General features: G+C 51.4%; 16 protein-coding genes across 16 annotated transcripts, besides 11 other annotated features; all 16 read left to right on the forward strand.

Moving 5' to 3' along the window:
• Window positions 533–4,072, forward strand: TB927.1.2980 (hypothetical protein, conserved; the record flags this gene model as incomplete). Its single annotated transcript, XM_001218994.1, has 1 exon — window positions 533–4,072. One exon carries the CDS (start codon window positions 533–535, stop codon window positions 4,070–4,072), a length of 3,540 nt encoding a protein of 1,179 aa, XP_001218995.1.
• Window positions 4,490–4,495: a repeat region (inverted telomeric repeat hexamer CCCTAA).
• Window positions 4,496–4,537: 42 nt separating this feature from the next.
• Window positions 4,538–4,543: a repeat region (inverted telomeric repeat hexamer CCCTAA).
• A 97-nt stretch (window positions 4,544–4,640) lies between these two features.
• Window positions 4,641–4,646: a repeat region (inverted telomeric repeat hexamer CCCTAA).
• A 44-nt stretch (window positions 4,647–4,690) lies between these two features.
• Window positions 4,691–4,987, forward strand: TB927.1.2985 (hypothetical protein, conserved; the record flags this gene model as incomplete). Its single annotated transcript, XM_001218995.1, has 1 exon — window positions 4,691–4,987. The coding sequence occupies one exon, from the start codon at window positions 4,691–4,693 to the stop codon at window positions 4,985–4,987; it is 297 nt and encodes a 98-aa protein (XP_001218996.1).
• A 283-nt stretch (window positions 4,988–5,270) lies between these two features.
• Window positions 5,271–5,276: a repeat region (inverted telomeric repeat hexamer CCCTAA).
• A 99-nt stretch (window positions 5,277–5,375) lies between these two features.
• On the forward strand, window positions 5,376–8,450 carry TB927.1.2990 (hypothetical protein, conserved; the record flags this gene model as incomplete). Its single annotated transcript, XM_001218996.1, has 1 exon — window positions 5,376–8,450. One exon carries the CDS (start codon window positions 5,376–5,378, stop codon window positions 8,448–8,450), a length of 3,075 nt encoding a protein of 1,024 aa, XP_001218997.1.
• Window positions 8,725–9,933, forward strand: TB927.1.3000 (N-acyl-L-amino acid amidohydrolase, putative; the record flags this gene model as incomplete). The annotated part of the gene is made up of 1 exon (XM_001218997.1): window positions 8,725–9,933. The coding sequence occupies one exon, from the start codon at window positions 8,725–8,727 to the stop codon at window positions 9,931–9,933; it is 1,209 nt and encodes a 402-aa protein (XP_001218998.1).
• A 576-nt stretch (window positions 9,934–10,509) lies between these two features.
• Window positions 10,510–10,627: a sequence feature (Signal peptide predicted for Tb927.1.3010 by SignalP 2.0 HMM (Signal peptide probabilty 0.691, signal anchor probability 0.030) with cleavage site probability 0.256 between residues 40 and 41).
• TB927.1.3010 (hypothetical protein, conserved) lies at window positions 10,510–11,628 on the forward strand (the record flags this gene model as incomplete). Its single annotated transcript, XM_001218998.1, has 1 exon — window positions 10,510–11,628. One exon carries the CDS (start codon window positions 10,510–10,512, stop codon window positions 11,626–11,628), a length of 1,119 nt encoding a protein of 372 aa, XP_001218999.1.
• A 95-nt stretch (window positions 11,629–11,723) lies between these two features.
• TB927.1.3020 (hypothetical protein, unlikely) lies at window positions 11,724–11,936 on the forward strand (the record flags this gene model as incomplete). Its single annotated transcript, XM_001218999.1, has 1 exon — window positions 11,724–11,936. One exon carries the CDS (start codon window positions 11,724–11,726, stop codon window positions 11,934–11,936), a length of 213 nt encoding a protein of 70 aa, XP_001219000.1.
• Window positions 11,937–11,999: 63 nt separating this feature from the next.
• On the forward strand, window positions 12,000–13,250 carry KREL2 (RNA editing ligase; RNA-editing complex protein; KREL2; the record flags this gene model as incomplete). Its single annotated transcript, XM_001219000.1, has 1 exon — window positions 12,000–13,250. The coding sequence occupies one exon, from the start codon at window positions 12,000–12,002 to the stop codon at window positions 13,248–13,250; it is 1,251 nt and encodes a 416-aa protein (XP_001219001.1).
• Window positions 13,251–13,565: 315 nt separating this feature from the next.
• On the forward strand, window positions 13,566–14,378 carry TB927.1.3040 (hypothetical protein, conserved; the record flags this gene model as incomplete). Its single annotated transcript, XM_001219001.1, has 1 exon — window positions 13,566–14,378. The coding sequence occupies one exon, from the start codon at window positions 13,566–13,568 to the stop codon at window positions 14,376–14,378; it is 813 nt and encodes a 270-aa protein (XP_001219002.1).
• Window positions 14,766–16,445, forward strand: TB927.1.3050 (hypothetical protein, conserved; the record flags this gene model as incomplete). The annotated part of the gene is made up of 1 exon (XM_001219002.1): window positions 14,766–16,445. One exon carries the CDS (start codon window positions 14,766–14,768, stop codon window positions 16,443–16,445), a length of 1,680 nt encoding a protein of 559 aa, XP_001219003.1.
• Window positions 16,446–16,798: 353 nt separating this feature from the next.
• Window positions 16,799–16,847: a sequence feature (Signal peptide predicted for Tb927.1.3060 by SignalP 2.0 HMM (Signal peptide probabilty 0.977, signal anchor probability 0.000) with cleavage site probability 0.605 between residues 17 and 18).
• TB927.1.3060 (hypothetical protein, unlikely) lies at window positions 16,799–16,912 on the forward strand (the record flags this gene model as incomplete). Its single annotated transcript, XM_024642681.1, has 1 exon — window positions 16,799–16,912. One exon carries the CDS (start codon window positions 16,799–16,801, stop codon window positions 16,910–16,912), a length of 114 nt encoding a protein of 37 aa, XP_024498405.1.
• Window positions 16,913–16,930: 18 nt separating this feature from the next.
• Window positions 16,931–18,172, forward strand: TB927.1.3070 (hypothetical protein, conserved; the record flags this gene model as incomplete). The annotated part of the gene is made up of 1 exon (XM_001219004.1): window positions 16,931–18,172. One exon carries the CDS (start codon window positions 16,931–16,933, stop codon window positions 18,170–18,172), a length of 1,242 nt encoding a protein of 413 aa, XP_001219005.1.
• Window positions 18,173–18,300: 128 nt separating this feature from the next.
• Window positions 18,301–18,448: a sequence feature (Signal anchor predicted for Tb927.1.3080 by SignalP 2.0 HMM (Signal peptide probabilty 0.000, signal anchor probability 0.807) with cleavage site probability 0.000 between residues 50 and 51).
• On the forward strand, window positions 18,301–18,609 carry TB927.1.3080 (hypothetical protein, unlikely; the record flags this gene model as incomplete). Its single annotated transcript, XM_001219005.1, has 1 exon — window positions 18,301–18,609. The coding sequence occupies one exon, from the start codon at window positions 18,301–18,303 to the stop codon at window positions 18,607–18,609; it is 309 nt and encodes a 102-aa protein (XP_001219006.1).
• Window positions 18,409–18,477: a sequence feature (1 probable transmembrane helix predicted for Tb927.1.3080 by TMHMM2.0 at aa 37-59).
• Window positions 18,610–18,735: 126 nt separating the features above from the next.
• TB927.1.3090 (hypothetical protein, unlikely) lies at window positions 18,736–18,888 on the forward strand (the record flags this gene model as incomplete). The annotated part of the gene is made up of 1 exon (XM_001219006.1): window positions 18,736–18,888. The coding sequence occupies one exon, from the start codon at window positions 18,736–18,738 to the stop codon at window positions 18,886–18,888; it is 153 nt and encodes a 50-aa protein (XP_001219007.1).
• Window positions 18,889–18,933: 45 nt separating this feature from the next.
• Window positions 18,934–19,015: a sequence feature (Signal peptide predicted for Tb927.1.3100 by SignalP 2.0 HMM (Signal peptide probabilty 0.865, signal anchor probability 0.018) with cleavage site probability 0.204 between residues 28 and 29).
• On the forward strand, window positions 18,934–19,203 carry TB927.1.3100 (hypothetical protein, unlikely; the record flags this gene model as incomplete). The annotated part of the gene is made up of 1 exon (XM_001219007.1): window positions 18,934–19,203. The coding sequence occupies one exon, from the start codon at window positions 18,934–18,936 to the stop codon at window positions 19,201–19,203; it is 270 nt and encodes an 89-aa protein (XP_001219008.1).
• Window positions 19,081–19,086: a sequence feature (GPI-Anchor Signal predicted for Tb927.1.3100 by DGPI v2.04 with cleavage site probability 0.49879998 near 50).
• Window positions 19,090–19,158: a sequence feature (1 probable transmembrane helix predicted for Tb927.1.3100 by TMHMM2.0 at aa 53-75).
• Window positions 19,204–19,483: 280 nt separating the features above from the next.
• TB927.1.3110 (soluble N-ethylmaleimide sensitive factor (NSF) attachment protein, putative) lies at window positions 19,484–20,329 on the forward strand (the record flags this gene model as incomplete). The annotated part of the gene is made up of 1 exon (XM_001219008.1): window positions 19,484–20,329. One exon carries the CDS (start codon window positions 19,484–19,486, stop codon window positions 20,327–20,329), a length of 846 nt encoding a protein of 281 aa, XP_001219009.1.
• Window positions 20,330–20,870: 541 nt separating this feature from the next.
• On the forward strand, window positions 20,871–24,350 carry TB927.1.3120 (separase; cysteine peptidase, Clan CD, family C50; the record flags this gene model as incomplete). Its single annotated transcript, XM_001219009.1, has 1 exon — window positions 20,871–24,350. One exon carries the CDS (start codon window positions 20,871–20,873, stop codon window positions 24,348–24,350), a length of 3,480 nt encoding a protein of 1,159 aa, XP_001219010.1.
• Between the last annotated feature and the right edge of the window lie 158 nt (window positions 24,351–24,508).

The following is a 24,508-nucleotide window of genomic DNA, read 5'->3' on the forward strand; positions in this document are numbered from 1 at the left end:
AGGCCACATCTAGGCATCTAAAGTGTCGTAACGTGATGGTCTTTGTCGGGTCGAGTTGGTGAGAAAGTTTGACTGGTGATTTTGGTTCCTTCGTTTTCCACAACGAATGGCATAGATTGTTTATTGTCGTGGGATATTGTGCCACTCTAACATCAGTCTAACACTGAAGCGTAAACGAAAAGATGGGCTTAAGCGGACTGGTGTGTGTGGTGTCAATTTAAGTACCGTGCATTCTAGATGGAAAGCTTTCCACCGTGTTTTTTTTTTTAACCACCAACATTAAAGCGGGAAATTATTTTCGTCGGCGTACTATATGTACCGAGTCAAACTCAGCCACTTCATGTAGTCGTCCCCCCCCTTTGGTCTGTCACTCTGTTATGGTAACAAGAGGGGTGGCCGAAATAGGTGGTGTCTTCACTGCCGTGAACGCAGATTGGAAGTGTTACATCAAAGTTTCCAAGGACTACTTCTGGAGCAAAAAAAAAAGAAGTTTCGCTAAATGACTACAGTATACATGCTGATATAAATACATATGCTTTTTGGGGGAAATGGTTCGCATAGCGAAATGCAATGCAGTGACGGGAAAACATGTGAATGTAGCCCTCGACTCACGAAAAAGTACACTTTTATTCCATTATGTTCAAGTCGTTTTACCATGTTGTTGTCCATCCCGGTAAGAAGTGGGTGCGAAGCAAACAGTTTAACGGTAACAAGGGATAGAAAACATGGAACAAGTAATTGCGCTCCTCCATCAGTTGAGGTGTCACCCTGCGCATCTTCGTTTCTGGTAGGTGACGCCGCACAAATTGTTGTTTGCCTCCTGAAGTCACCGAGCGTGTACCAAATCTGTGGAACCGTTTTGTTCCGTCAACATCGAGTTGGCTCACTCGCGTGTTGCTTTGTGGAACCTGAGGGCCGGTGGGGCGACTTTGGTTGTTCAGCAGTGACAACTCTCACATCGAATGAATCTAAGAACATACACATCGGCGAGGGGAGCGATATAGTGTACTTTTCTTTTATGTCCTCGACTGAGGTGATGGCAGTATCGTACGGGGCTTGCGTTGGGTACATGCAACTGAGCGCTGACAAACACATTATAAAAGGGAAGAGCATGCAATTGGACGGCTTGTCAAACGTATCTTGTGCCTGTTTGGTCAATGAGCTGTCGTTATTGGTGGTACTGACCGAGAGGTATGTATGTGGAGTGGTGGATATTCGCAGCGGTTGTATTCTGGAGGTTGTATGCGACAGCATGCCGGTTAAATTAGGCATCCCGTCATCGTGCGTCCTGCTACAGCTAGGAGATAGTGGCACAATTGATATCATGGTGAACTTCCCCTCAAGTGTAGAACCACATATACTCACTTTGCGGAGAAAACAATGTGAACCCCCCTCCGCTGACGCGCAAAAGCGTGTCAAAGCCAAGCATAATTCTCACCTCAAGGATCTAACAGGTGGGCTGTGCACCAAGCGTTGCGAAGATTTTTCCCTTGTGGCATCCGTTGGGTGGGAAATGGTGAAGTTTCTAGTCATGCAAAAGGGGAAATTGCGGGGCCTCGCTAATTTTGAAAACGAAACTGGTACGCCCTTTTTCTCTGGATTTTGGGCCGGTGATCATTTTGTTGCTATCCGTGCCGATGGTTTGGTTGTATTCCTGTCGGTTGAGTTGCACCAGGGGCACTTCGATAAGCTTGAGATTTCCACGTTGGGAAGCATGGACCTCATATCTTGCAGCGCTGCACTCTTGTACGAACAGTCCGATCGCTTCTTTGTTTTAGCGGTGAAAAACATGGAGGCACTATGGAACAACGCATCTGATGCAGTCTGCATATCGGATAGCAACAACGCAAGACGTATGCTCAAGTGTCATACCGCCCCTGTATGCCCGACGGGCACCGTATTGGTTGACACGGTGTTCTTTCGTGATGGAATTGCTCTGCTCACCGTCGAGTCTTCCGGAGACTGCTCAGCGACATTTTTAACTGCGTCGGGAGCCCCATCACTGCTATTGGCGAGGGAAAAAAATCCAGAAGATATTGCCAGTTGCCTGTTGTACGACCAAAGAGAAACAATTTTCGTCACGGGGCACCAAGACGGAACACTGCATGTTTGGATTACGGTACAACTTAGACACATCGTTCATACAGGACACGCAGGGCCGGTGGACAAGGTAGTGTTACTACCCGAAGGCGGAAAACGGTGTAGTTACGGCTTCATATCCGTCTGTACGCAACGTGGGAGCGTGGTAGTGCATCACGCCGAGACATTTGAATGTGTATGCGTGGTGCAGGCGCCAAGTGCCCCACTTACCAGTCTACTGTGGGATCCGTCGAGTGAGTGCATGATTGCAATCAGTGGAACTCTCGGAAACCTTTGGCACGCACCCACACATTGTATTCGGTTCGCTTTTCACACTTCGTTGTGCACTGCTGAGGGCCTAAAACGACCGGATCTACTGCGGTATCCATACAGGAGTGAAGACGTGGAGGTAGATAAAATCTCCGTGTGTGGAAGAACTTATCTTTCCATCCGTGTAGATGTGGCGTCCCTTCTCGACGCACTGAGTCAGCGCGGTGCGGGTGAATTAAGACCAAGTAGCCGGATCGTGCTGTCTCTTTTATTTTCTCGACTCAGTCAAGTTATAAAGCAGTTAAGGGAGTTTGCTGGGTCTACGAATACCTCGAAGGATGGTCATGAGTTTTTTAGTCCAGTCAATGGGGTTCAGTCTGGCACGTATACATTAGCTACTTCCATTGCGTGCAAATTACTTAGCGGCTCGCGGGGATCCGCGGATCTTGAGAAGGTGATATACGGAAAGGAACTTTGTGACTCGCTTTTGAACTCAGGTTGTATTGCGGAGGTGCCGACACCCGAAGACATTATTATCCAAGCGTTTCCGCTTCTGTTAAAACTGACAGAAGTAGCACGAAAGGCAGTCCGTCAGTCCATCAGGGCAGCAATGGCTTTGCTTCCAACACAGAGGTTAAACGACCTGGTGAAAAATCTCCTCAACAGTGCCTCCAGCGACTCATCGATACGTCGTTGGTTTGGGGTGTCATATTCAACTTCAAACGTTGATGTGTGGTGCTATAGCCTGTTGATTCAGCTGACCATTGCTAGTGAGGCACCAGCAGCTGAATGTGCGGACGCAGTGTCTTCTGTGGTACAAAGCCTTCGTACGGAAACGCCGTGCTTTGCGAAGGTGCTCGTAGCCGAAGGCGAAACTCAACGCCTTCTATTTTTTTTACTCGTTCTTAGAGACTACTACGCGTACATGGCCGGAAACCTACTAACCGACTTACAACCCGTGGCTGACGCCGTGGCGACACTGGCATTCGAAGCAGATGGTAATGTTTCTGCGTCAGCAGTGAAAACCCTGCTAGTGATCACCATCACAGAAGGAAGACCTTTCATACAAGACTACCTAAATAGGTGGTATAGTACCAATGTCCACTGGAGACCCCGCCTACTTGGGTTCTTGGGAAGCCTAATTCAGGTGGCGCCTCTTCAGTCGTACATTTCATTTTCAACAATGAGGGAACTGTTCCTACAGGCGTATGATCCACACAATCCCAGTAGGGTAGAGAGGGACGCGTGTGCAATGCCAGCGCTTCGTTTGATTGGTCTAGCGGTTACTTACCTTCCCAACGTTTCCTTTCAGCAGCAGCTGCAGTACCTAGCTGTAGGCAACCACGACGGTGTTGTACAGGTCATCGATTTAAAAACAACCGGTATCATCGCCTCATTTGCCTCCCACACAGAAGCTATCCTTTGTGTCTCATATAGTAGCAACACGTCGAGCCATGACATCGCGGTTCTTGGCGAAAAAATGAATCAGGTAAAGGTGTGGCATGGAAGCCGCTCCACTGGTGTATTCGGTGCACTGTTTTCGGGCCCCACGATTGAATTTCGTCTCAGATTCGTCGTTGATATACCACTACTCACGACATTCGATCCGGTGTCGTGTGACCTGCAGCTATTAGTTACCAAGTGCAAGCTGAAGTGGCTCTCGCCGCGATGTGTTGAACTGTGCACACCAGTTCATGACAGATTGAGACTAACTGTTCCGTAAGCGCCCCGCTTTGGACACGGGATCTCTTTGAATTTGCTCGTGCCATCGCCCCCAAGTGAAGTTTGTTCCTGCATGAAACCGTGTATGCCAGGCGCATTCAGCGCGAAAAGGCAACTGTTGTTTCCCAAAATCAGCAAGAACACTTCAACGAGCACTCCTTGTTTTCACTAAACAGTCACCTCCATACATGCACGCGAGGCGCGTCTGTCTTCGCTTATTCGTTGTTGTTTGCTTCGTTTGGCTTACAGGTGTTTAGTTGCTGATACAAAAAGCGACGGAATAACAGCTCTCGGTAACGGCTGCTTACTTGCCTAGCTTCACAACGGTTCGTTTCGGAAAGTGGGATGGGGGAGGGGGGTGACGAGGCTGCTTCCCGGATCAATTATTGTTAGTGTTACCGCTAAACCCGCCTACAACCCCTAAGGATCATTAGTTGTTCCTCGATGATGTAGCACGTTTGCTCGCCCCTAAAGGACGTAACAGCAGAGGTACTGTATTGCTAATGGTGGCACATATGCCCCCTGTATAGCAACGACTTGCGTTAACCTGCTACGCACACGCACCTATTCCCTAACTTTTCTTTTTTATAAACCGAAGCTCAGTTGTGTAAGAAGCGAAATGGCCGGGGAAGCGGGACTTCCATGGGTGGCACGCTTCATTAACCACATCTTAACGCCCGGATCGGCCCTCTCGCCGGTGGTTTGGTGCGCGTTCAACGTTGTGATGGCCGCACTGCTCCTGTGCTGGCTACCGTTGCTTATTTCTATGCCATCGAATATACACCTCTGGGTGTTCGGCTTCCTTGGCGCCGGTCTGGCCTTCTCCACCAATTGGTTCTTCAGGGAACTTTCCGCCAGGCCCCCAAGTGCTGCAGAAGCTACCGAGCACGAAGTTCGTGAGAAAAGGAACCAATGACACACAAAAAGGGGGTGAGAAAGGACGGGGCTAGCAGGCACTAGGGCTCTTAAAGCGTTTGTGGGAAAGCGACTGTTGGAATGTAAACGGTGCTAGGATCGATTCGGACATGTTTCCCCATGCGATACGAATCCTTTCGCCTCTTCGCTTGCGCTCATATGGTTTTTCCAACACCCGCACCACTGGCCTGTCCGGTTTTCAAGAGTATTTTTGCGCAAAGGGCAACAGAAATGGCAGCAACCCAAGAAACAACACAATCTCTTTTCTCATACTACCTGTTATTCCCTAACACCATGTTCACTTATTTGACTTGTTTGCTTGTTCGTTGCACTTCGTTACGTCTCCCGTCCGCTGCCCATTAACGTTCCCCTTTCACACGTAGACTCTGATGTTAACCCCGACACGGCGGCTCCCGAAGGCGCTTTCCCCCTACGCCCAAGCGCTGAGGCACGTCGCTCTCAGGGGTGCCACCGCTTTTGGCCCGGGCGCAAAAGAGATGGAATTGGATATGCTCCGGAAAGGAACGCTGCCAGCCGACTACAGGCCACCTGTCCAAGGAAGGTGGGACGATACCATTGAGCGGTGGGCGTATGCCTGGCAGTTCCCAGCAGAAGAAGAGCAAGATGACATTACCAAATCGGTGGAACGCAATGCGTCAGGCATGCAAGCGCTATTGGAGATTGGAAACAAGTTGCTGCGCTCGCCGCCATCTCCAGAACCCCTCTCTGGGAAAGCTTCCAAGTTGTATCCACCGGTTGGGGACATGTCGAGTGGAAATACCGCATTGCTTCCACCCAACCCCACCTACGATGTACTGGAGCAGGACGTGTCGGAGCTGATGGCAGAAGACGCAGTGGTTGTGGCTTCCCAGCCCCGTCTACGCGCAGAGGAACTCTCAGCGAAGTACAACGTTCCCATGGCTTACATCGATGACAGCTCAGAGGCCAGTAATGCGAGTAAAAGCCTTGCCCTCGTGATGGAGGATGTCGGTTTAGAATTTACAGAGGATGGTCTTACCGTAGTCATATCTGCCCTATCGAGGCAAGGGTACGGCACCATTGGTCGAGCTATTTTTGATTTTGCCTCCACCATGGGGCTGGGGCCTTCTGCCGAGATGTACAAAGCATTGATGAAGTACGCCTCACGACGCGGAGATGTGAACGAATCCATGGCTCTCATTGAAGAAATGAAGGGAAATGGAATTACACCCCGCATCGGCAACTGGCACGAACTTATGTACACCTTCTACAAGGCAAAGGACTACCCTGCAGTGAGTCAAATAGTGGATAACATGAAAATGTATGCCAATATCGAACCCAATGAAGTCACGTTTGTACTTCAACTTAAAGCACTGGCCAAAGACAACTCCCAGTTGAACTCTCTCCCCGAGGCAATTCAGTTGTTTGATCAAATGGAAAATGTCTATGGCTTTATAGCGTCACGTCCCCATTATGATGCCATGATGTTTCATCTAAGTCAGAGTCCGCGACCGGAAATGAGGCTCCGGTGCGAGGAATTGGCCCACAAAATGGAGTTGATGGGGATTGTATGGAATGCCAACACATATCTTAACCTTATTCGCTCAGCCCAGGTAGTCGGTGATGTTGCGGCTGTTGAAAAGTACCTCAGTAGAATGCGCGAGGAGGGGATCCCAGCAAGCATCGGGCACCTAACATGGGCCGTTCAAGCGCACGTACAAAGCATGATACGGATAGATTACGATGCGCTGAAGGAAAAGGATGAAAGCCCCCTTCCTACTTGGCTCGAGCATCTTGAAACGTGTTTTGGTATCTACGAGCTAGTCGTCCGACGCGGATGGGTAATGCAGCTCCCCTTCGTGAACGCACTTCTTCGCCTAACCTGCCAAGCTACCATCCTTTCCATGGAGCGCACGCCAGATGAAGCAGAGACCATCGGTAGGTTCGAGGAGCAAGCCAACAAAATTTGGAATCATACATTTGACGAATGGCAACTGCAAAAGGACGTCTACAGCTACGAATGTTACATTGCGCTTCTGGCACACCAGCAGCGCATCGATGAGGCTGAGAAACTTTTTCAAGAAATGATACTAAAGAAGGATCTGTCACCGTCTAGGAGAACATATCACTGTATGATCTTCATGCACCTGTCGTCGGGTGAGGAAGGAGGAACTGCGAGGGCCCTCAGATATCTGGAGGCAATGGAGCGCGCCGGTATCCAGGTTAGGCCATCCCTTTTGAAGAAAATCGTTCGGGTAAATAACGCTGCGGGGTACAAACGAGATATGAAGCGGCGTGCGCGGCGTATCATGCAGGCGAGGGAGGAATACCTTGCTAGGAAGGCAGAGGGCGTTAGCTTCGGGGAAGGAGGGAAGGAAGGAGCTTCGAATCAAAGGGCAGATGTTGACGCGGAGGGAAACTCCATCCTAGAGCCTCTCGCTGTTTCTCCCACTTCAACGCTAGCTTGGTGGGAAAAGTGGAAGCGGGAGACCGTGAGTAAGCACGAGCTGTTTACTGAGGAGGGAGCTGACGGCACTCCAAAGGGAGAAACGTTCGAAGAAAAAAATGAAGCTCTCCGGATGATGGGCATCACGTCCTCATTTCAAACGAAGGATCTCGTCCCGCAACCCGACAGACAGAAACTGCTGCCTCTCATCAGAAGGGAAGAGGGGGAAATCGCGGGTAGCCTTTGGGCAATGGATGGTGGTGAGTTGTCGTATCCGAAGGATGGGGGCGGCCCACAAGGTTGGGGTGTCCGGCTCTGGCGTGAGCGGCAGCTTGTCAAGCGGGAATACCAGAAAGTTTTGGACGGATATCGTCCTGTTCCCCAGCTTTCAACACTTGGAAACTCTGTCCGAACGGCCGGTGACCAATTAGATATTGAGAGGAGTGGGGCGCAGACGCCTGGGGAATTGTCCGATTATCGAAACTTTCCTGATAACCGCTTTGACGGAGGTCAGCTGAAACCCGAGTCAGAGGCAGCTCCAGCAGTTCCCTTTTCCGCAGAACTGGTCTGGCAAGGGGAAGCCAATGACAAGCTCTCGCCCTACAAGTCCGACGAGGAAATTGCCCTTGAAAACGACAACACTTTCTTTTCAAGCCTTTCCAAGGAAACGGAGGGAAAGCTAAGTATAGCGGTGAAGGCGATGCAAAACAAAGAGGAGAATTCTGTGGATGTTAGAGGAAAGGGGGTGACGAGACGTTCTAAGTTTGATTACTTGGAAAAGTGGAGAGACATGTATCGGCACGGCACACTGGAGGTGCCTGAGGGACCAACACTGAATTTTGGCCGCACGCCAGACGATCACAAGGAGACAATGGCAGCTTTGGTTCGCGGTTGGTATCAACGCAATAGGAAGGAGCCAGCATCCGAAGAAGAACTGAAGAGGTGGAGGGTCGATGAGCAGCGAAGCAGCGAAACATCGGCCTCGCGTGCGGCGCTCAAGAAGCGAAAGCAGGTACGAAGTCGTCACAGAAATAAATAGTAAAAGTGAAAGGAAACGGAAACGGAAACGGAGGGAAGGCACAGAGGATGCACCCAGAGGGGGGAAAAGAGTGCCTCTTTTTTGTGTTATCATCACCCGCCTTATCTGCCGAAACCGGCGTGATTTCTATCTGTTATCACCATTTAAGTGACACTTTTATGTAGCTGCATCAGTGAGCGTGGCGTGGTTACCGCCACTTGAACATGTTCGCTTCTTCCCACTTGGACTGTGGTCATTTTCTTCAGAAGTCTCAAAACCAACACTGCCCCCGAGCATGACGTTTATCAGCTCCCTAATACAGGCCGTGCAGCCAGAAGTGGTGCAATGGCGACGTCACATCCATGAAAATCCGTGCCTAAGCCATAAAGAGCAACAAACAGCAGATTATGTTGAATCCATTCTGAGAAGCATGCCCGCAAAGCTTGACATCAGGCGGCTGACACCTAGTAGTGTCGTCGCTGACCTCCGCGGTGGGGCGGGTGATGGACCTACGTACGCACTGCGCGCTGACATGGACGCCCTTCCGCTGCAGGAAGAAAGTGGGGAGCCCTTCAGCTCAAAGCTACCGGGCGTGATGCACGCGTGTGGTCATGACGCCCACACAGCCATTCTCCTTGGGGCTATCAAGGTCTTGTGTCATGTAAAAGACAAAATATGCGGCACTATTCGGTTTATCTTCCAGCATGCCGAGGAGGTTATTCCAAGTGGTGCAAAGCAACTTGTTCAGCTCGGTGTGCTGGACGGCGTTAAGATGATATTTGGGCTTGCCGTTGACGTTTCCAACCCACCGGGAACAGTGCTGTGTAAGAGCGGTGTTTTAACAAGCGCATGCAACGACTTTGACATCGTGATTCAGGGGGCTAGCGGACATGCCTCACAGCCAGAATTGTGCATTGACCCCATCGTAATAGGCGCACAGGTGGTAATGAGCCTCCAGACAATTGTGTCAAGACGTATAGGGGCACTTACAACACCTGTGCTAAGTATAGCAACCTTTCAAGGCGGCAGGGGAGGCTACAACGTCATTCCTGACACGGTGCATCTACGTGGCACGCTGCGTTGCCTGGATAGTGGGGTGCAGAAGCGGGTTCCGGCCATGGTGGAGGAAATCGTGGCAGGAATTACCAGTGCCCACGGCGCTAAACACACGGTGAGCTGGCTAGAGCCCAATATCGTAACATATAATAACGAAGCCGCATACGACGTTGTGAAGCGGGTTGCAGAACACGTCGTTTCCGGTATAACCTTTGTCGAGCTCCCAACGGCAATGACGGGAGTAACGGACTTTGGTGAGTATGGTGCTGTGATACCTGGATGTCTGTTTCTTCTTGGTGCAGGGAATGAAACTAACAATTCAGTGAGCAATCATAACTACAGCTCTCGGTTTAGGCTGAATGAGAACGTCATGGTGGATGGAGTGAGGATGTTCGTTGGGTTGATGATGACTCTTGCTGTTCCAGACGCTCCTAGTCCAGGAACGTAACGGTGGAAAGGGAATTTTTTGATCCGTTGCTTCCTGCGCTTGAGGTGCCATGCCTTGTCATAGCTCATTCGCGGGTCGCCGGTCGGTTGCGTCTCCGTTAACATGCTTCTGTTTTTCTTTCTCTCTCTTATCACTTGGTGTATGTGCGGGCGTCGCCACTTTTCCCAACAACCTTAGCAGCGTTTACAGTGATACTGGGGAACGGACGGGTAGGTGAAACAGTGGGTGAGCAACACACTTTGTTTCGGAGCTACGCGGGTAAGCAATGAACAGGCGGGATACTCCTCGTTAAGTTCGGCCCAACAGCTCCACGTCTACCACTCCCTCTTTTCTCGGAGCACGTCCCCGCGCGTGTACATGTTTACCCACGCCTCACTTGCGTACGCACGTCGTATTATCAGTGATAATGTTTTATTGCTCTTGCTATAATTACGGTAACCTTCCACAAGACGGCGCTGCCGGACTTCCTGCGCTTACTTTCCCCCTCCCACGCTGTCCTTACGTAACCGAAAGTGAACTGCTCGTTTACCCCTTGAGGAATACAAACAAAAAAGAAAGGGAAACGGAAACGTGGGAATGCGGACGTTCCTGGCACCGACTTTCCCCCGATGGTGTGGACTTTTTGCCAAATCTCCCGTCCTCCTGATGTCCATTTCAGAGACCGGACTGCAATCGGCCTTCCGTCGTGCGTGCGCTGAAGAGGGCGTGGACCTCAGGGAGGGGTTGCCAGAGGATGTTCTTGCCGCCGTCATCGCTGCCCCTGGGCAGGTCACTGTGGAGGAGGCGCGAGCGCAGCTGAACTCTTCAACGTCATTTCGGGTTGATGCGGGTCTAGTGCACTTGACCGCGGATGGTGCGCGGGAACAAAGCCAAATGGAGACGATGCTGCTAAAATTAGCGACAAAGATCCCCCCAACCGGTGTGAGCGGGGCGCAGTTTCGGGCCATCCTTGAAGACGAAGCACCGCACTTTCAGCCGTCTGCGGTGGGTGCGCTTTCACTAAAAGAGGCGGTGCAACGCTACCCTCGCTTGTTTGATGTTGAGACAGACACTACAGGTAAGTGGTTTGTGCGACCGGCTGGTGTGGGAAAAGACGGTAGGGCGTCAGTGGGGAAGAATAGCGGACCAATTAGCATTATCAATTTCTGCAGTGAGAGGGCGTTGATGGGAAACCAGGCCGACTATGTTCCCCTCCATGTGGCTATGAGGGAGGAGAGCGTGGCGAGTGAGGGGGTGTTGAGAGACCTAGTGGATAGTGAGGAACTCAGCAAGCAACTGCAAATACGGTTCTCAGTGAGATTGCGACCCAAACGACCAGTAACGAACGCGTTTTGTTTTGTTGATGGTGATGAAATTGGTTTGGAGGCTGTAGATGCAATATGGAAGGAAATGAATTTGTCTGACAAGTCCACTCGTCTTGTGGCTCGGCAGCCAACCTCGCGTAAACACAACAGCAGTGACATTGTCGCCCCAGCGGACATGCCGACATACGCTGTTGTGGAGCGTAAGGCGCGGGAGTTGTCTCTCACACAGTCTGTTGTCCTTCAGGACGTTATTTACATGTGTTCGTTGAGGCAATTTTCTCTTTATGCAGACCATATAGCTAAGTTGAATGCTTTTCCGGATGCAGATGTGTATGTTTGCTGCCCGAGTAAGGTGAAGCTTGTGGCTCAGAAACAGTTTGTTCCGCTGTAACCTCCCCTCCTTCTTGTCCTGAGAACGCGCGTAGCTGGGAGGGTTTCAGGCACTTCTTTATTTACAGGAAGAGCCTTCAAAAGGGCGGATGGGGCATGACCGGACATCAAGACGCGGAAAAGAGGAAGCCCAACCGCGGCACTGCCCCGTCTCGCGATCTTACACAGTTCCGCGCACATGCCGACTGCATTATTCTCATCCCCTCGTTGGGGGGCACTTTCCCTGTCCTCACTCCGTTAACTTCTGTAACAGCGGGAACTGCCGCTACCGTCGTTGTTCAACCCTCTGCTTCCCTTTGCTTCACCTAACTACGTCGTGATTAGTGTTTGTTGGGCGCCGGTGGGGTCAGGGGGGGCGCCTCCTTGCTGAAGATGTTGCGTCGCCTCGGTGTACGTCACTTCCGGCGAACGCCGCTCCTTTTTGTCGGTGGGGACGGCAGCATTTTTGAGCGCTACACAGAAATCGACAACTCCAACGAGCGGCGGATTAATGCGCTGAAGGGATGCGGTATGTTTGAGGATGAGTGGATTGCCACTGAGAAGGTTCATGGAGCGAACTTCGGTATCTACTCCATTGAAGGTGAGAAAATGATCAGATACGCAAAGCGCAGTGGCATTATGCCTCCGAACGAGCACTTCTTTGGCTATCATATATTGATCCCTGAGTTGCAGCGATACATAACTTCTATTCGTGAGATGTTGTGCGAGAAGCAGAAGAAGAAGCTACACGTTGTGCTCATTAATGGAGAGTTGTTTGGAGGAAAATATGACCACCCTAGCGTTCCAAAGACACGGAAAACGGTCATGGTGGCTGGTAAGCCGCGAACAATAAGCGCCGTGCAGACCGACTCTTTTCCCCAATATAGCCCAGATCTCCACTTTTACGCATTCGACATAAAGTACAAGGAGACAGAGGATGGAGACTACACTACTCTCGTCTACGATGAAGCCATAGAGCTGTTTCAGCGCGTTCCCGGGCTCCTGTACGCGAGGGCGGTCATTCGAGGGCCAATGTCAAAGGTTGCTGCATTTGATGTGGAACGCTTTGTCACAACCATCCCCCCTCTTGTTGGTATGGGCAACTACCCACTGACGGGCAACTGGGCTGAGGGGCTTGTCGTGAAGCACTCGAGGCTGGGAATGGCGGGATTCGACCCCAAAGGTCCAACGGTGTTGAAGTTTAAATGCACAGCGTTCCAGGAGATATCCACAGACCGAGCGCAAGGGCCTCGCGTAGATGAAATGAGGAACGTACGAAGGGACTCCATCAATCGCGCCGGTGTGCAATTGCCAGACTTAGAGAGTATTGTGCAAGATCCAATTCAACTCGAAGCTTCGAAACTACTCCTTAATCATGTGTGCGAGAATCGTCTCAAAAATGTGCTATCAAAGATCGGCACGGAGCCCTTCGAGAAGGAGGAAATGACACCAGACCAGTTGGCCACACTTCTTGCCAAAGACGTCCTGAAAGACTTTCTAAAAGATACCGAACCCTCCATTGTAAATATACCGGTACTCATCCGCAAGGATCTGACTAGGTACGTTATATTTGAGTCCAGGCGGCTAGTTTGCTCACAGTGGAAGGACATTCTGAAGCGTCAGTCTCCTGACTTTAGCGAATGAAAAGATATGGCTCCCCAGAGAGCGTGGAAATAATGCATGGCTGCGGAGAATTGGTGGTGGGAGGGAAGCAAAGAAAAAGAAAAGCACCTCTTGGCACGGTAAGCAGTAGCATTCTAAATCCCCCATGCCCCCCGTACGCACACGCACACCTTTGTATGCACGTCTGTATTTACTTATCCCCACATACGTGTTTAAAAACAGACGTGCACTTCTGTTCCTTGTTTACTCACCAATTATCATATAGGCTTTGAGGTACTCTCCAAAGGGCTAGCGCTGTGGTCAGACGAGACCAGAGCGGGGTGAGAAGGGGAGCAAATGCGCACGTTCAGTCGTACGGCGCGGATCACCTCGAGCGCGGCTTGCGTAGGTCGATTTGAGCACCAAGGAGTGTCGCGTGACGCGGTGCTTGCGCGGTGGAGCTTACAAGTGGTCAAACCTAACGCGATGAAGACTGGAGGCCTAATCGGCAAGGGCATGAAGTTTGCCTCCCCTCTCGGTCCCAGCGGTTGGGCGACGCGAAACAGTGGTACAGGTTCAACGGTGCTTGATGTAAACTGGGACTTGCGCGAGCGGATGGATTATTATGTGCACTACAGCGTACCCTCTACCTGGACGGTGGTGGAGCATGTGAGTGACAACAGTGTTGCAATTCAGAGCAAACCACCTGTTTGCGATAGTCCCGGAGCTGAAGGGCCAACTGTTCACGGGTTCTCTCTCAATTGCTTCGCCTACAAGCAAAAGGTCAAGGAGCCTGACTGTGAGAAGTTGCTGAGCTTGTTCTTACATCGCTTCGACGCGTCTGTCTCAAATTCATTGGCTGTTTTATCGAAGGCATCAGGCCGTGGCAACGGCGTTATATGCGGCACTGCGAAACCCGAGCAGGACATTAGCGAAGTGTTGGCTAACAGACTAGAATGTGCGGTGGCTGAGATTACGTTTACACCAGCTGTCGGGGAGCCATTAGCGCATGGTCTCTGCCGTGCTTTTTACAACTCGAACCGTAGATTTCATTATGTCGTTGTTGTTGCAGTACCGGAAGATGAGTTCACGTTGTCAAAAGATCTTCTCACCCATGCACTCCTCGCGGTTGTTGAGAGTCGAGTTGAGGCGGCGCCCAAAGGCACGTGAGTGCGCGGCACAAACGCATGCGAATGGCGGTCGTTCTGCCACGAAAGACGCTAAAAGCCTACGATTAAAAGCATGCGAATGGCACGCTTATCGACGAAACGGACGCGGTGGTGGAGTCACGCAACTCTCTTTGTCAGTGCTTTATAACGACGTTGTGTGGTAAGGGACGCCTATTACGGGCTGGGACCGTACAGGTATCACTCTTATATCATCTCATGGGTGGGTAAATTTCGCTCTCCCATTATATCATTTCCTCCCTCAGAGTATTGCATCATTGTTCTAGTGTGTCGTGCTCCTATAGGCAAAAAGGGGGGGAAGCATCGCGGCGCTGCGACCAGACATTCATCTACTGATCTCATACCTGCACATACAAAGTAAGGCTCAACCATGGAGGGGACGGAGTGCGGGACCGAACAAGCCAAAAGCTCCGTTCCGCTACGCACGCACAGCAACGAAAATCTGCTAAAGTTTGACACGCACGACAAATACTCAACTGTAGCATCCGTAAAGAAAGCGATCATGCGCAGTCTTCCACCACCGAAGACGAACGTACCACCACAACCGCTGTTCACCGGTTTGTTGCGTATGGCAAAGAGCCCTAACACGCCCCTCTTGTTCCTAGCATTTGAGACTCCCGAGCACCGCGCGGCGGCAGCTGAAATGCTGAGCACAATGTCCTTCCGCGGGAGGAAGCCATGGCATGAAGTGCCCGTAACGCCACGAGACCTACAACTCACTTACAAAGGTGCCGGCCGCAAGCGAGAGCGGACAGAAGATGCAGAGGGCCAAAGTAAGGTGACTCAATGGGGAGGCTGCCCAATGGAAGAACAACTGCAACGCAAAAAAAAGCACTGCTTGCAAGTAATGAGAGCTATAACCCTCGGCGGGGGCAGCGAATATGAGAAACTCTTCACGGGAATTCACCCTAGCCCGCATCAGACAGGTTACCGAAATCACGTTCAGTTTACATTTGGCTTTACGGAAGCTGGAGAAGCAACGATTGGGTTTTTGAAAGGTTCTGTAATTGATGGGATATACGCCATTGAGTCTGTCTTGGAGAAAGATATTGAAACGGTAAATCCTCTTGCAAAGTTGGTGGCAGATGCGGTCATGACGGTCTATCACTTGTTCAAACCATTAGAGAAGGGTGGGCTGGAGGTCTACGACAAAATCAAAGAGGAGGGTTTTTGGCGTCGCCTCCAGGTGAGGCATAATGTGCTCGGAGAGGTTATGGTGGATGCCGAAATGGATACTGAAAGTGTGGCGGAGGATATTGTGGCGAGTGTCAAAGCACAGCTCGTAGCTGCGTTGCAGGGCGAAACGTTGAGGAAGAAACTTTGCGCTGCGCATGGCAAAGATACGGCAAATATCGTGAGTGTGCAGTACCACCATGGGACGGGTATGAACCCTGCACCTCCTGAAGCTCCTCGGCACGTTCTCTTCGGGAGTGCAACACTTACTGAGCATCTCTTGGGGCTGCAGTTTGAACTTAGCCCCACATCCTTTTTTCAGGTGAACACAGCCGGGATGGAGCTGCTACTGCGCGAAACCGTGGCGGTAGCGGAGCTGACCCCCGAAACGACACTATTGGACCTCTGCTGTGGCACTGGAACGATTGGAATTGCCCTGGCCAAACACGTGAAACGGGTGATTGGTATTGAGCTTGTGGAATCGGCAGTGCGTGACGCCCGCCTGAATGCTGAGCGCAACGGCGTGAGGAATGCCACGTTCAACTGTGGTCGTGTAGAGCATCTCCTGCCCAGTGTTATTAGCCAGTTGAGTCCAGAAGATCGTAAGGACATCGTGGCGATACTCGACCCACCGCGTGCGGGCGTGACGCCAACGGTGCTAAAGTGGATACGCGGAACCGCTACAATACGCCGTCTTGTGTATATCTCGTGTGAACAGAAAGCCCTACAGCGGGATTGCCCACCGCTAACGAAACCGGCGACGAAAGCCTACAGAGAATCTCCGTTTAACGTTGTGGCAGGATTTGCTATTGATATGTTCCCACATACACCACACGTCGAAATGGTGGCCGTCCTTTCCAGAAGTAATAGCTCATAACACTTGAGCTCACACATACTACGGGAACTGTTGTTTTTCTTTTTTCCTTCCCCCGTGGGGAAAGAGCCGTCGCTTTCATATTATTTTTTCGTCTTCAAGGGTAGGGCCGCGCCACCCCTTACCGCTGTTCCCGTCCTCCTCGTTTAACCGTCGAGCACTCATTGCATATTTTCTTTTCATAATAACGGTGTAATGTAAGAAGGGAAATCGAATGTTGCCCAGAGGTGGGCAGCGACGGGCATCCCTTGCGGAAACAAAACTTTGGTCTCCCCTTCTCCATACACCATACCATCATCTGCATCACAATCCTCCACGCATACGGTTTACCCCCACTTCCCCGTCCTCTCGCTCCTATGATGCGCTTATGTCTGTGCCTCGTTAGTGCGGCCACGACTAGAGAAGGAAAGGAAAGACATCTGCGTCGGCTATCTCACGTTATCACCACCGCCCTCCTTCCCCGCCAGTAGAAAGCGTTGAAAAGAGCGATGTCTGCGTGGGCCTCTGGAGATACACTAGAGAGGTTGAAGCTAAAGCCCGAAACTGCTCCTAGCAATAGGGGTAACGGTCGGCAGGCGTCCGCTGACGCCACGAGCAGCACCTCAGTTAAGGCAACTAGTAATGCGGATGCCGAAGGTGTTGTGCAAGCCTCCATGGCTGCAACAATAGCCTCCACCAATAAAAACAAAAACAAGAAAGCATTGGAAGGCAAGGTATCGAAAAAGAATGCCCCTAAAAACACAGCCCACACTGCGGATGAAAAACAGCCACCCACACAGGAACAGACAGCATCGTCCTCTGGGGGTGCGAAGCGGAACGAGCCAAAGAAAGGGGCGTCTGACTCCCGTGACTGTCCCGTTACACTTCCAAGCGACGTAGCAGAGCTTGTAGTGAATGCATTCACATTCATCGGCACCGTGCAAGCACTGAGGGCGGGAACAAGTACGGATGGAAGGGAGTCGATGCTCTCTGCGGCGGTTAGGGCACCAGAGTTCGTGCCACAACGCAGGGATTACGCCGTGCAGAACGCCACGTCGGGCAGCGACACCCAACATGTGGGCGAGCTTGCCAGTAACGCCTACCCGATGCATCATCACCACCACCATCACCACTATCAGCTGCACCAACAACAAAAGCAACCGCAGCACACGCCGCTGGTATCGACCTCGCGGGTGCAACAACAGGAACAACCACCGTGGGCACCCTACTACAATGACCAGCAGCACCGACAGCATCACAGCGTGCACCACCATCGCCATCAGCAGCAGCAACAACAGCTAGCGTACGGTCAACCCGACTGCACGACGGGAAAGATGTACCACGATGCATACAGCCCTGTAGACTACGATATGAATCTTTGTGCTGCACCTCCGTACTCGCGCATGTACAGCGGGTATCCCGGAATGTGCATGGGCGCCAACATGCTCCCCAACATGAGCGGTTACGGTGGACTTGCCCTCCGCCGACCTTTACCGTACTTTCCACAGCAACAGAATCAAGTGACTGCCTACAAGTCAACCCATGTTGGCCAACAGCAGCCGTGGATGCGCAATGACAGTGGTCCGTCTAATGCTAGGAAAGGAAGTGGTGCGGGTCAATGGTATCCGGGGGGACAAGCCGGCTTTAACGATGCCTTGAGTGTGTGGAATCAGCAGCGGAACGCCGGAAACTGGGCAAGGCAGGCGGAGCAAAGTGGGCCAGCGGGAGCGCACACATCTTCCGCACCATGAGAAACGCCTCGATATAATAATAACTTAAAATACAAAAGGAAACGAAAAACAATGGATGAATATAAGTGGGGAAACAATAAAGTAGCGGAAGAGTCTAAGGAGAAAGAGAAGAAACGAGCAGGGTGAGAATGGGGGGAAAAGAGATAAATAAAACGGGTGGAGAAAAGAAGTGTTGGGAGTACCATCGCAGGAGTTTTTCAAAAGAAAAAAGGGAGCAAAAAGTAATTTGTGTTGATTTACACGTGGTGGTTTCCTTTCTTCTGTACCTGTCCTGTTCTTTTCTTCCCCATTTTAACTTTTTCACCCCTATTTGTTCATTCCTTTCGCCGACGCCAAAAGTTGTTGGACGTAACAAATATCTTCCCCTCCCCCCCCCTTCCTCTTCACCTCTCACCCCCCCCCCCCAATCCCTTGTTCGCTACTTCTCTTATTGGTGATCTTCTTACGGTATATTTTATGTATTTGTGTCACGAGTGGTGGTGAAACTGGGGTGGGGAAGGAAAGAGTGGTTCTAGGTCGATTGTTGTGATAGGGATGATTAAATAAATAAAAGGAGGGTATGAATGAAGGAGCGGAAAAGGTTTGGAGGCAGGAACTCTTGTTTGTTTATGGGTGTTAATTGTTACCTTCAGTGTCCAAGCATGCAACTAGTGAAGGTAGGGAAAGGAGTGGAGGAAAGTAAGGGGAAAAAACTTGGGGTTATTTTTCCATTATGAGCTAAGAAATGGTGATGGAAGATTGAATACCCAAAGATAGGTAACATGAGAAAGAAACAGGTTTCACACGCTCATACACCCCTTCATTTCGTTTGCTTCTCCATCTTCGGCTTGCCTGCCAGCACACCCCCCCCCCCACACACACACACACAAGCCCGTCATTTGGGTCTCGCTTACTCGCAAACGCTCGCTTCCTCAACCTACGCATACATACATATATATTTATACATATACGACACGTGTTTGTGTTTGATGTGGTTCACATCCTTGCACTCGTCTTCTTTCGTACACCCATCATTGATTACCCTCTTTTAAAGGGGAGAGTGGGTGTTGAAGGAATTGGGCTAATAAAACTTGTTGCAATGCCTGTGCGTATGTGTTTGTACACGTGCACACAGCTTCGTAAATCTCCCCCTCGCCACCCCCTGCTGGAGTGTGTCTTTAGGTCTCCAAGGAGAAAAAATAATCCTTCTTACTTGCATTCCCGTAGTAAACGGACCCAGTCAAAGGGGTACGCAGAATTAGGAACCACGGCGTTTCCGGCGTATAACGACAGCAGTTGATACAGAAACGCAAGCAGCACAACACCACCTTCATGTCTGCTGAGTCCATATACCGCGATGCGGAGAAGAAGCTCAAGAAGTGGTTCTTCGTGGACTACGATGAAGCGATGGAATTGTTTGAAAAAGCCGCTGGCCGTTTCAAAGCGGAGAGAAACTACAGCCGTGCCGGCGATGCCTTCATGAAGGCACATGACTGCGCTATGAGATCTAAGAACCCCGTTGCCGCCGGACGCTTCTGTTCGGAAGCGGTGGTTATGTACCAAAAGACCGACAGAACCAAAGCCGCGGCGCTGCTAGACATGGCCGTGCGTACGCAGATTGACAACAACAAGCTGCGTGAGGCGGCTAAACTGGAGAAGGATTACGCCGACGCGATTTACGAAGACGGGCACGGGATGGAAGCCATCACTCACTACGAAAAGGCGCGGCGGTACTTCGACGCGGAGGATTACAAATCTCAGGTGAAGAACTGTGACGTCGCCATAGCAAATATATACGGTGAGAATGATATGTTTGACAAGGCCCTAGCACTGTTTGAGCGACTCGGCAACACAAGTGCGAGTGGTCCGCTACGCCACGAAGCGAAAGAATTCTATATGCGGGCCATGCTCTGCCGTCTTGCTTCAATTGGAGAGGACAACCGAGAGGTAGGCTCTGCAGAGGCAGCGGAAGCGCTCAGCGCGTACATGAAGCGAGACCCGTACTTGAAGAATACACGGGAGGCGGAGTCTTTGCAGAAACTTTTGGAGGCAGTAGAAGAGTCGAACGAAGAAAAGTTTGAGGATGCCGTTTCACTTCTTCAAGAACTCCGCATGCTAGACGAATGGAAAACGCACGTGCTTCTTGTGGTGAAGAACAAAATGAGTAGTCTGTTGTAGGGTGGAGTTCCACCCCTTGAAGTTGTGAGGAAGTATGGAAGGGGTCGATAGCAGGGGGACGGGCACCTCTTTTGCCATAGCTTTCTCAACAACTTCACTGGCACACCATTCTTCGACAGAGTATTATTTTACAGTTGGCATTGCTACTTTTCTCTCCGTTTTTTTTTCCTGGCGGTAATCACGCCTTTTCGCTCTGCCCCGCCCCCCCCCCCCCTCTCCTTTGAAAACTGCTTGTAACGCCGCCGTCCCGTGTCTTCAGCAGGAAGTACGAGTTAGCTCAAGCCTCAGGAAGAGCTAGTTTTTTACTTTATACACCCAACTTACCACAACCAGGGAGAAAAAAACTAAAAGGACAAATGTGGTAGATCGTCTTATTCCAGTGATGCGTGAAATAACCTTTCGATCCATCCTGTTTACACTTGAGCTCCCACCATTGTATTGTATCTTCCCAACCCCCTTCGCATGATTGAGACCCCTCTCATTTATGTCTGCTTTTTTTTTTTCGTCCATCTTCGCACGCATAATTCACAAGCCATAGACAATGAGGCGCACTCAGGTTCGAAATAGTCGCCTCCATGACATAAAAGACTCACCGTCTAACGAAGCGGAAGTGCAAGCTGTGCTCGCAGCTGCCAAAGCATCAGAGGGTGATGCATGGAATGCAGTCCGTTTGCTTGCCGGCTGTGCACGTTGCACGCTACAAGCGGGTCGTGGACACCTTGCACTTCCGCTTATAGTTGCATCTTTTGAGCTGTCACCCGAGCCCTTTAGGCAACTGGTCGGCTTACAACAGCTGACGGTTGATGGCTCTCAACAGCAGATACTTCAGGAAATCGCCGAGAATGACGCATTCACAAAAAACGAAAGGGGGGCAAACGGCATTATGTCCACAGTTTTGATCGTTTGGCATGGTGTGGTGGTCTCCGTTGCTCAGAATGGCAGTTGTCCAAAAGACTTCCTTCGATTTTCACACTGCATTGCGCACTTGCTCTCGCTCCTACCGGGTGCAGATGGAGTCGTTCACGAGGATCTGTCCGCGTGCTGGTTGTACAATATTATTATGTTCGCACACAAGTGTAAGTGCATGAAGGCGGTGGCACATTATCTGCTTGAAGGAATGTTGGCAGACGTTAGTGAGCTTCCAGAGGACTTGCGCGACGCAAGCACGCTTCAATCCCTCCCCTTCGCCTTCAGAAAATGGGGCGCGGCGAAGGCTTTTGTCCACGCAGGTGTCCGCAAGCACGCGGTAGCGACCATGTTTAAAAGGCTTTGTTTAGCTCTCTATACGGAGGGGTGTGACGATTTGCGGACAGTGCAGAGAGAAATCGATTCCAGGGCTCTCGCCGTGACAAATGCTCTCCAGCAGACCTTTGGCAGCGAAACATCGCACTACATGGTAGACTTCCACCGCCCACTCCGCATGGAAGCACAACATATAGCTCTTTTGTGTCAACATGCGATGGACGAGGACCAACTCTGCACGCCGCGCGGACAATTTGGTTGTATCCGCCTAGCGTGTCTCTTGAAGAGGGCAGCAAACAAAATCATGGCTCCAACCATGAACGAGTGCAAGTTGGTGTCGCTCTCCAGTGTGGTGGCGCTCGCGTTGAGGCACCAATACATTGACATAGCAGCGGAGATACTGCAGACGGGTGTCGAAACTGTGGATCCATCTGATGAATCGCTGCTTCTGTGGGGAAAAGATTTAGAGCTCGTTCTTGCGCAAAACCTGTCGGCACACCTACCGGCGGCAGCGCAATGTCCAGTTAAGCCAGTCGAAAGGGCTCGCGACGAGGCTAGCTCTGGTGTTGACGACAAGGTGGGAGTAGGGACGGTGGGGGCACCGGAACCGACACAACTCCTCCACGAAGTTGTGCAGGGGAGTCTCAGCGACGCAGAGGCCGTGCGCGTTCTTGCACTTGCCGACGACTTAACACAACTGCTCCCGATAGGGCTGACACTCCTCCGTGGCCGAGGCACATTACAACAGCGATTGCTAGCTGACAAGATTGCCGTGCCGTTCGTCATTGGCGCCTTGGCTCGACTTGTTCAGTTGCTTGTAAATGAAGGGGACATGCCGCTCGTGAGGTGTTTTCTACCATTCATTGCTCACCTCTGTGTGGGAGTCCCATCGCGTGCCCATCTGTTATTTACGCTTCAGGCAATCGCCGCTTTTGCGAAGGGTTTCCCAGGTGACACGGGGGAGTGGGCCTCCATTGCGTCAGCTCTCAGTCAGTTCTCGCCACTACGGTCGATAGATGCGGCGCCATCCTACTGTCATACCAAGGCAATTACGACAGGGCGCACATTTGCCTCTCGGCGCCGCGTATTTGATGCGCTCCGCGTCTGTAGAAAGACACCCAAAACGATGATGCATTCCTATTGCCAGGTTCAGGTGTCTCTGCTGGGGGAGGGAGGGGGAGTTCGGCTGCTTCGCACCACCCACGTCAGGACAACGGCTGATACCCGTTGGGAAAAGGTGTTACGGATTGAGTATCTACTGCTACAGTTAGTGGAAGAAATGAAGATCATTGAGCGACGGAACCGAGATCATTTGCGTTCGACTGATCAGGGGGAGTCTCCTTTGTGCGAAGATCTGCCAGTATCTTCGTTGCGCTCCGATATTAGTGTCGGACCCGTGTGTTGTAGCGTAGGCGGCGCACAGGATGCGAGAAAAGCACGGGAGGAATGGTGGAACGAGCGGCGGGCGCTGGACCGATCCATCGGGGCGGTGGTCCAATCCATGCAGTCCCCGGAGGGATTTGGCTGTTGGCGGGCGGCACTGTGCGGCGAGCTTCCCGATTCCTGTCAAGTAGCCGTGTGGGACGCAACAAAAGAACTGCTCTCAGGTTTGGGTTTACCTGCGCAGCACGAGGGTGATGTATCGCTGGTGCTTGCAGCACTCCCCTTCGTGGGAGACCGGCACCCGGAGGACGGCGACTTGTTATTCAACCCGTCACACGTTGGACCCACGAATCCCTGCGGCTGCTGCGATGAAACGTTGAGGAGGCTCTCCACGGCACTTGAGCAAGAGCTGATTACCCACCTGGATGCAAAGTTAGTTAATGAACCTACTGCGTGCCGGAAAGCTTGCTTACATGTGCTCACAGCAATGCATGCCGTGATATCGGAAAAGAAATGTAACCAGCCGGTGGATCACGGGGGGGAACCAGAAAAACGGTTGACGGACGGATGCTATCACGTGAATTTGTATGAAATCCCTCGCACACCTGTATATTTAGTTCTTGATAATGAGCTCCACTGCCTTCCCTTCGAAGGTATTGATGTTCTCCGTCACGGCAGCGTCTCTCGCGTCCCGACTGTTTCATTCGTTTCGACTTTTACGAGCACCCTTGGCCAGCGAAATGATTCCTGTCACTCAAGCGGTGATTACATCGAAAAGGGAGGAAAAAATGCGGCTGGTTGCGCAGGAACGGTGTGCTGTGTTATTGATCCGGCGGGAGTTATGTCCAAGACATTGAGGCGGCTCCTCCCACTGTGCAGTCGAAAGGGCTGGGTTGTGAAATCGCACAATTCGCCGCCCTCAGCGCGTTTGCTGAGAGAAATGTACAGGGCAGGTGTGCGATTGTATGTGTATGTCGGTCACGGAAAGGGAGAGCAAATTATTCAACGCGGGGAATTGTATGAGCGCGTCCCTGATCCTGCGAATTTCCCTTCTGTGTTCTTGATGGGCTGTAGCAGCGCTTACATGGATGGGGGACTGACGTACGATTGCTATGGTATGCCCTACGCCTTTCTGCACGCAGGGGCGCCACTCTTCGTTGGTTGTCTATGGCATGTCACAGATGGGGAAATCGACCGTCTGACAAAGCGTTTGCTGTCATTTGTTTCATACGGAGGGGGCAGTGGCGATGACTTCGGCGTTTGCCGCACCATGGCAGCTGGTGAAGCCTTGCGTCTTGCGCGCAAGTCATGCAAACTGCCCTACCTGACGGGGTGCGCCACAGTCCTTTACGGCATGAACCTCCCGCTTGGGGGTACACCGGGTGGAGCGATGTGACCTCCGATCTGCCTTGTTAGCTCGGGCCCAACATTTGATATATTCACCTTTGCACGTGCATGCACACGCATGCCTGCATATGCGTGTGGTGAGAAAACGAACGGAGCCCGCATTCTTGAGTTGCACAGTTGTACGACCCACCCAACCTATCCCATACC

This window comes from Trypanosoma brucei, chromosome 1, assembly GCF_000002445.2.
Source record: "Trypanosoma brucei brucei TREU927 chromosome 1, complete sequence".
Taxonomy (NCBI): domain Eukaryota; phylum Euglenozoa; class Kinetoplastea; order Trypanosomatida; family Trypanosomatidae; genus Trypanosoma; species Trypanosoma brucei.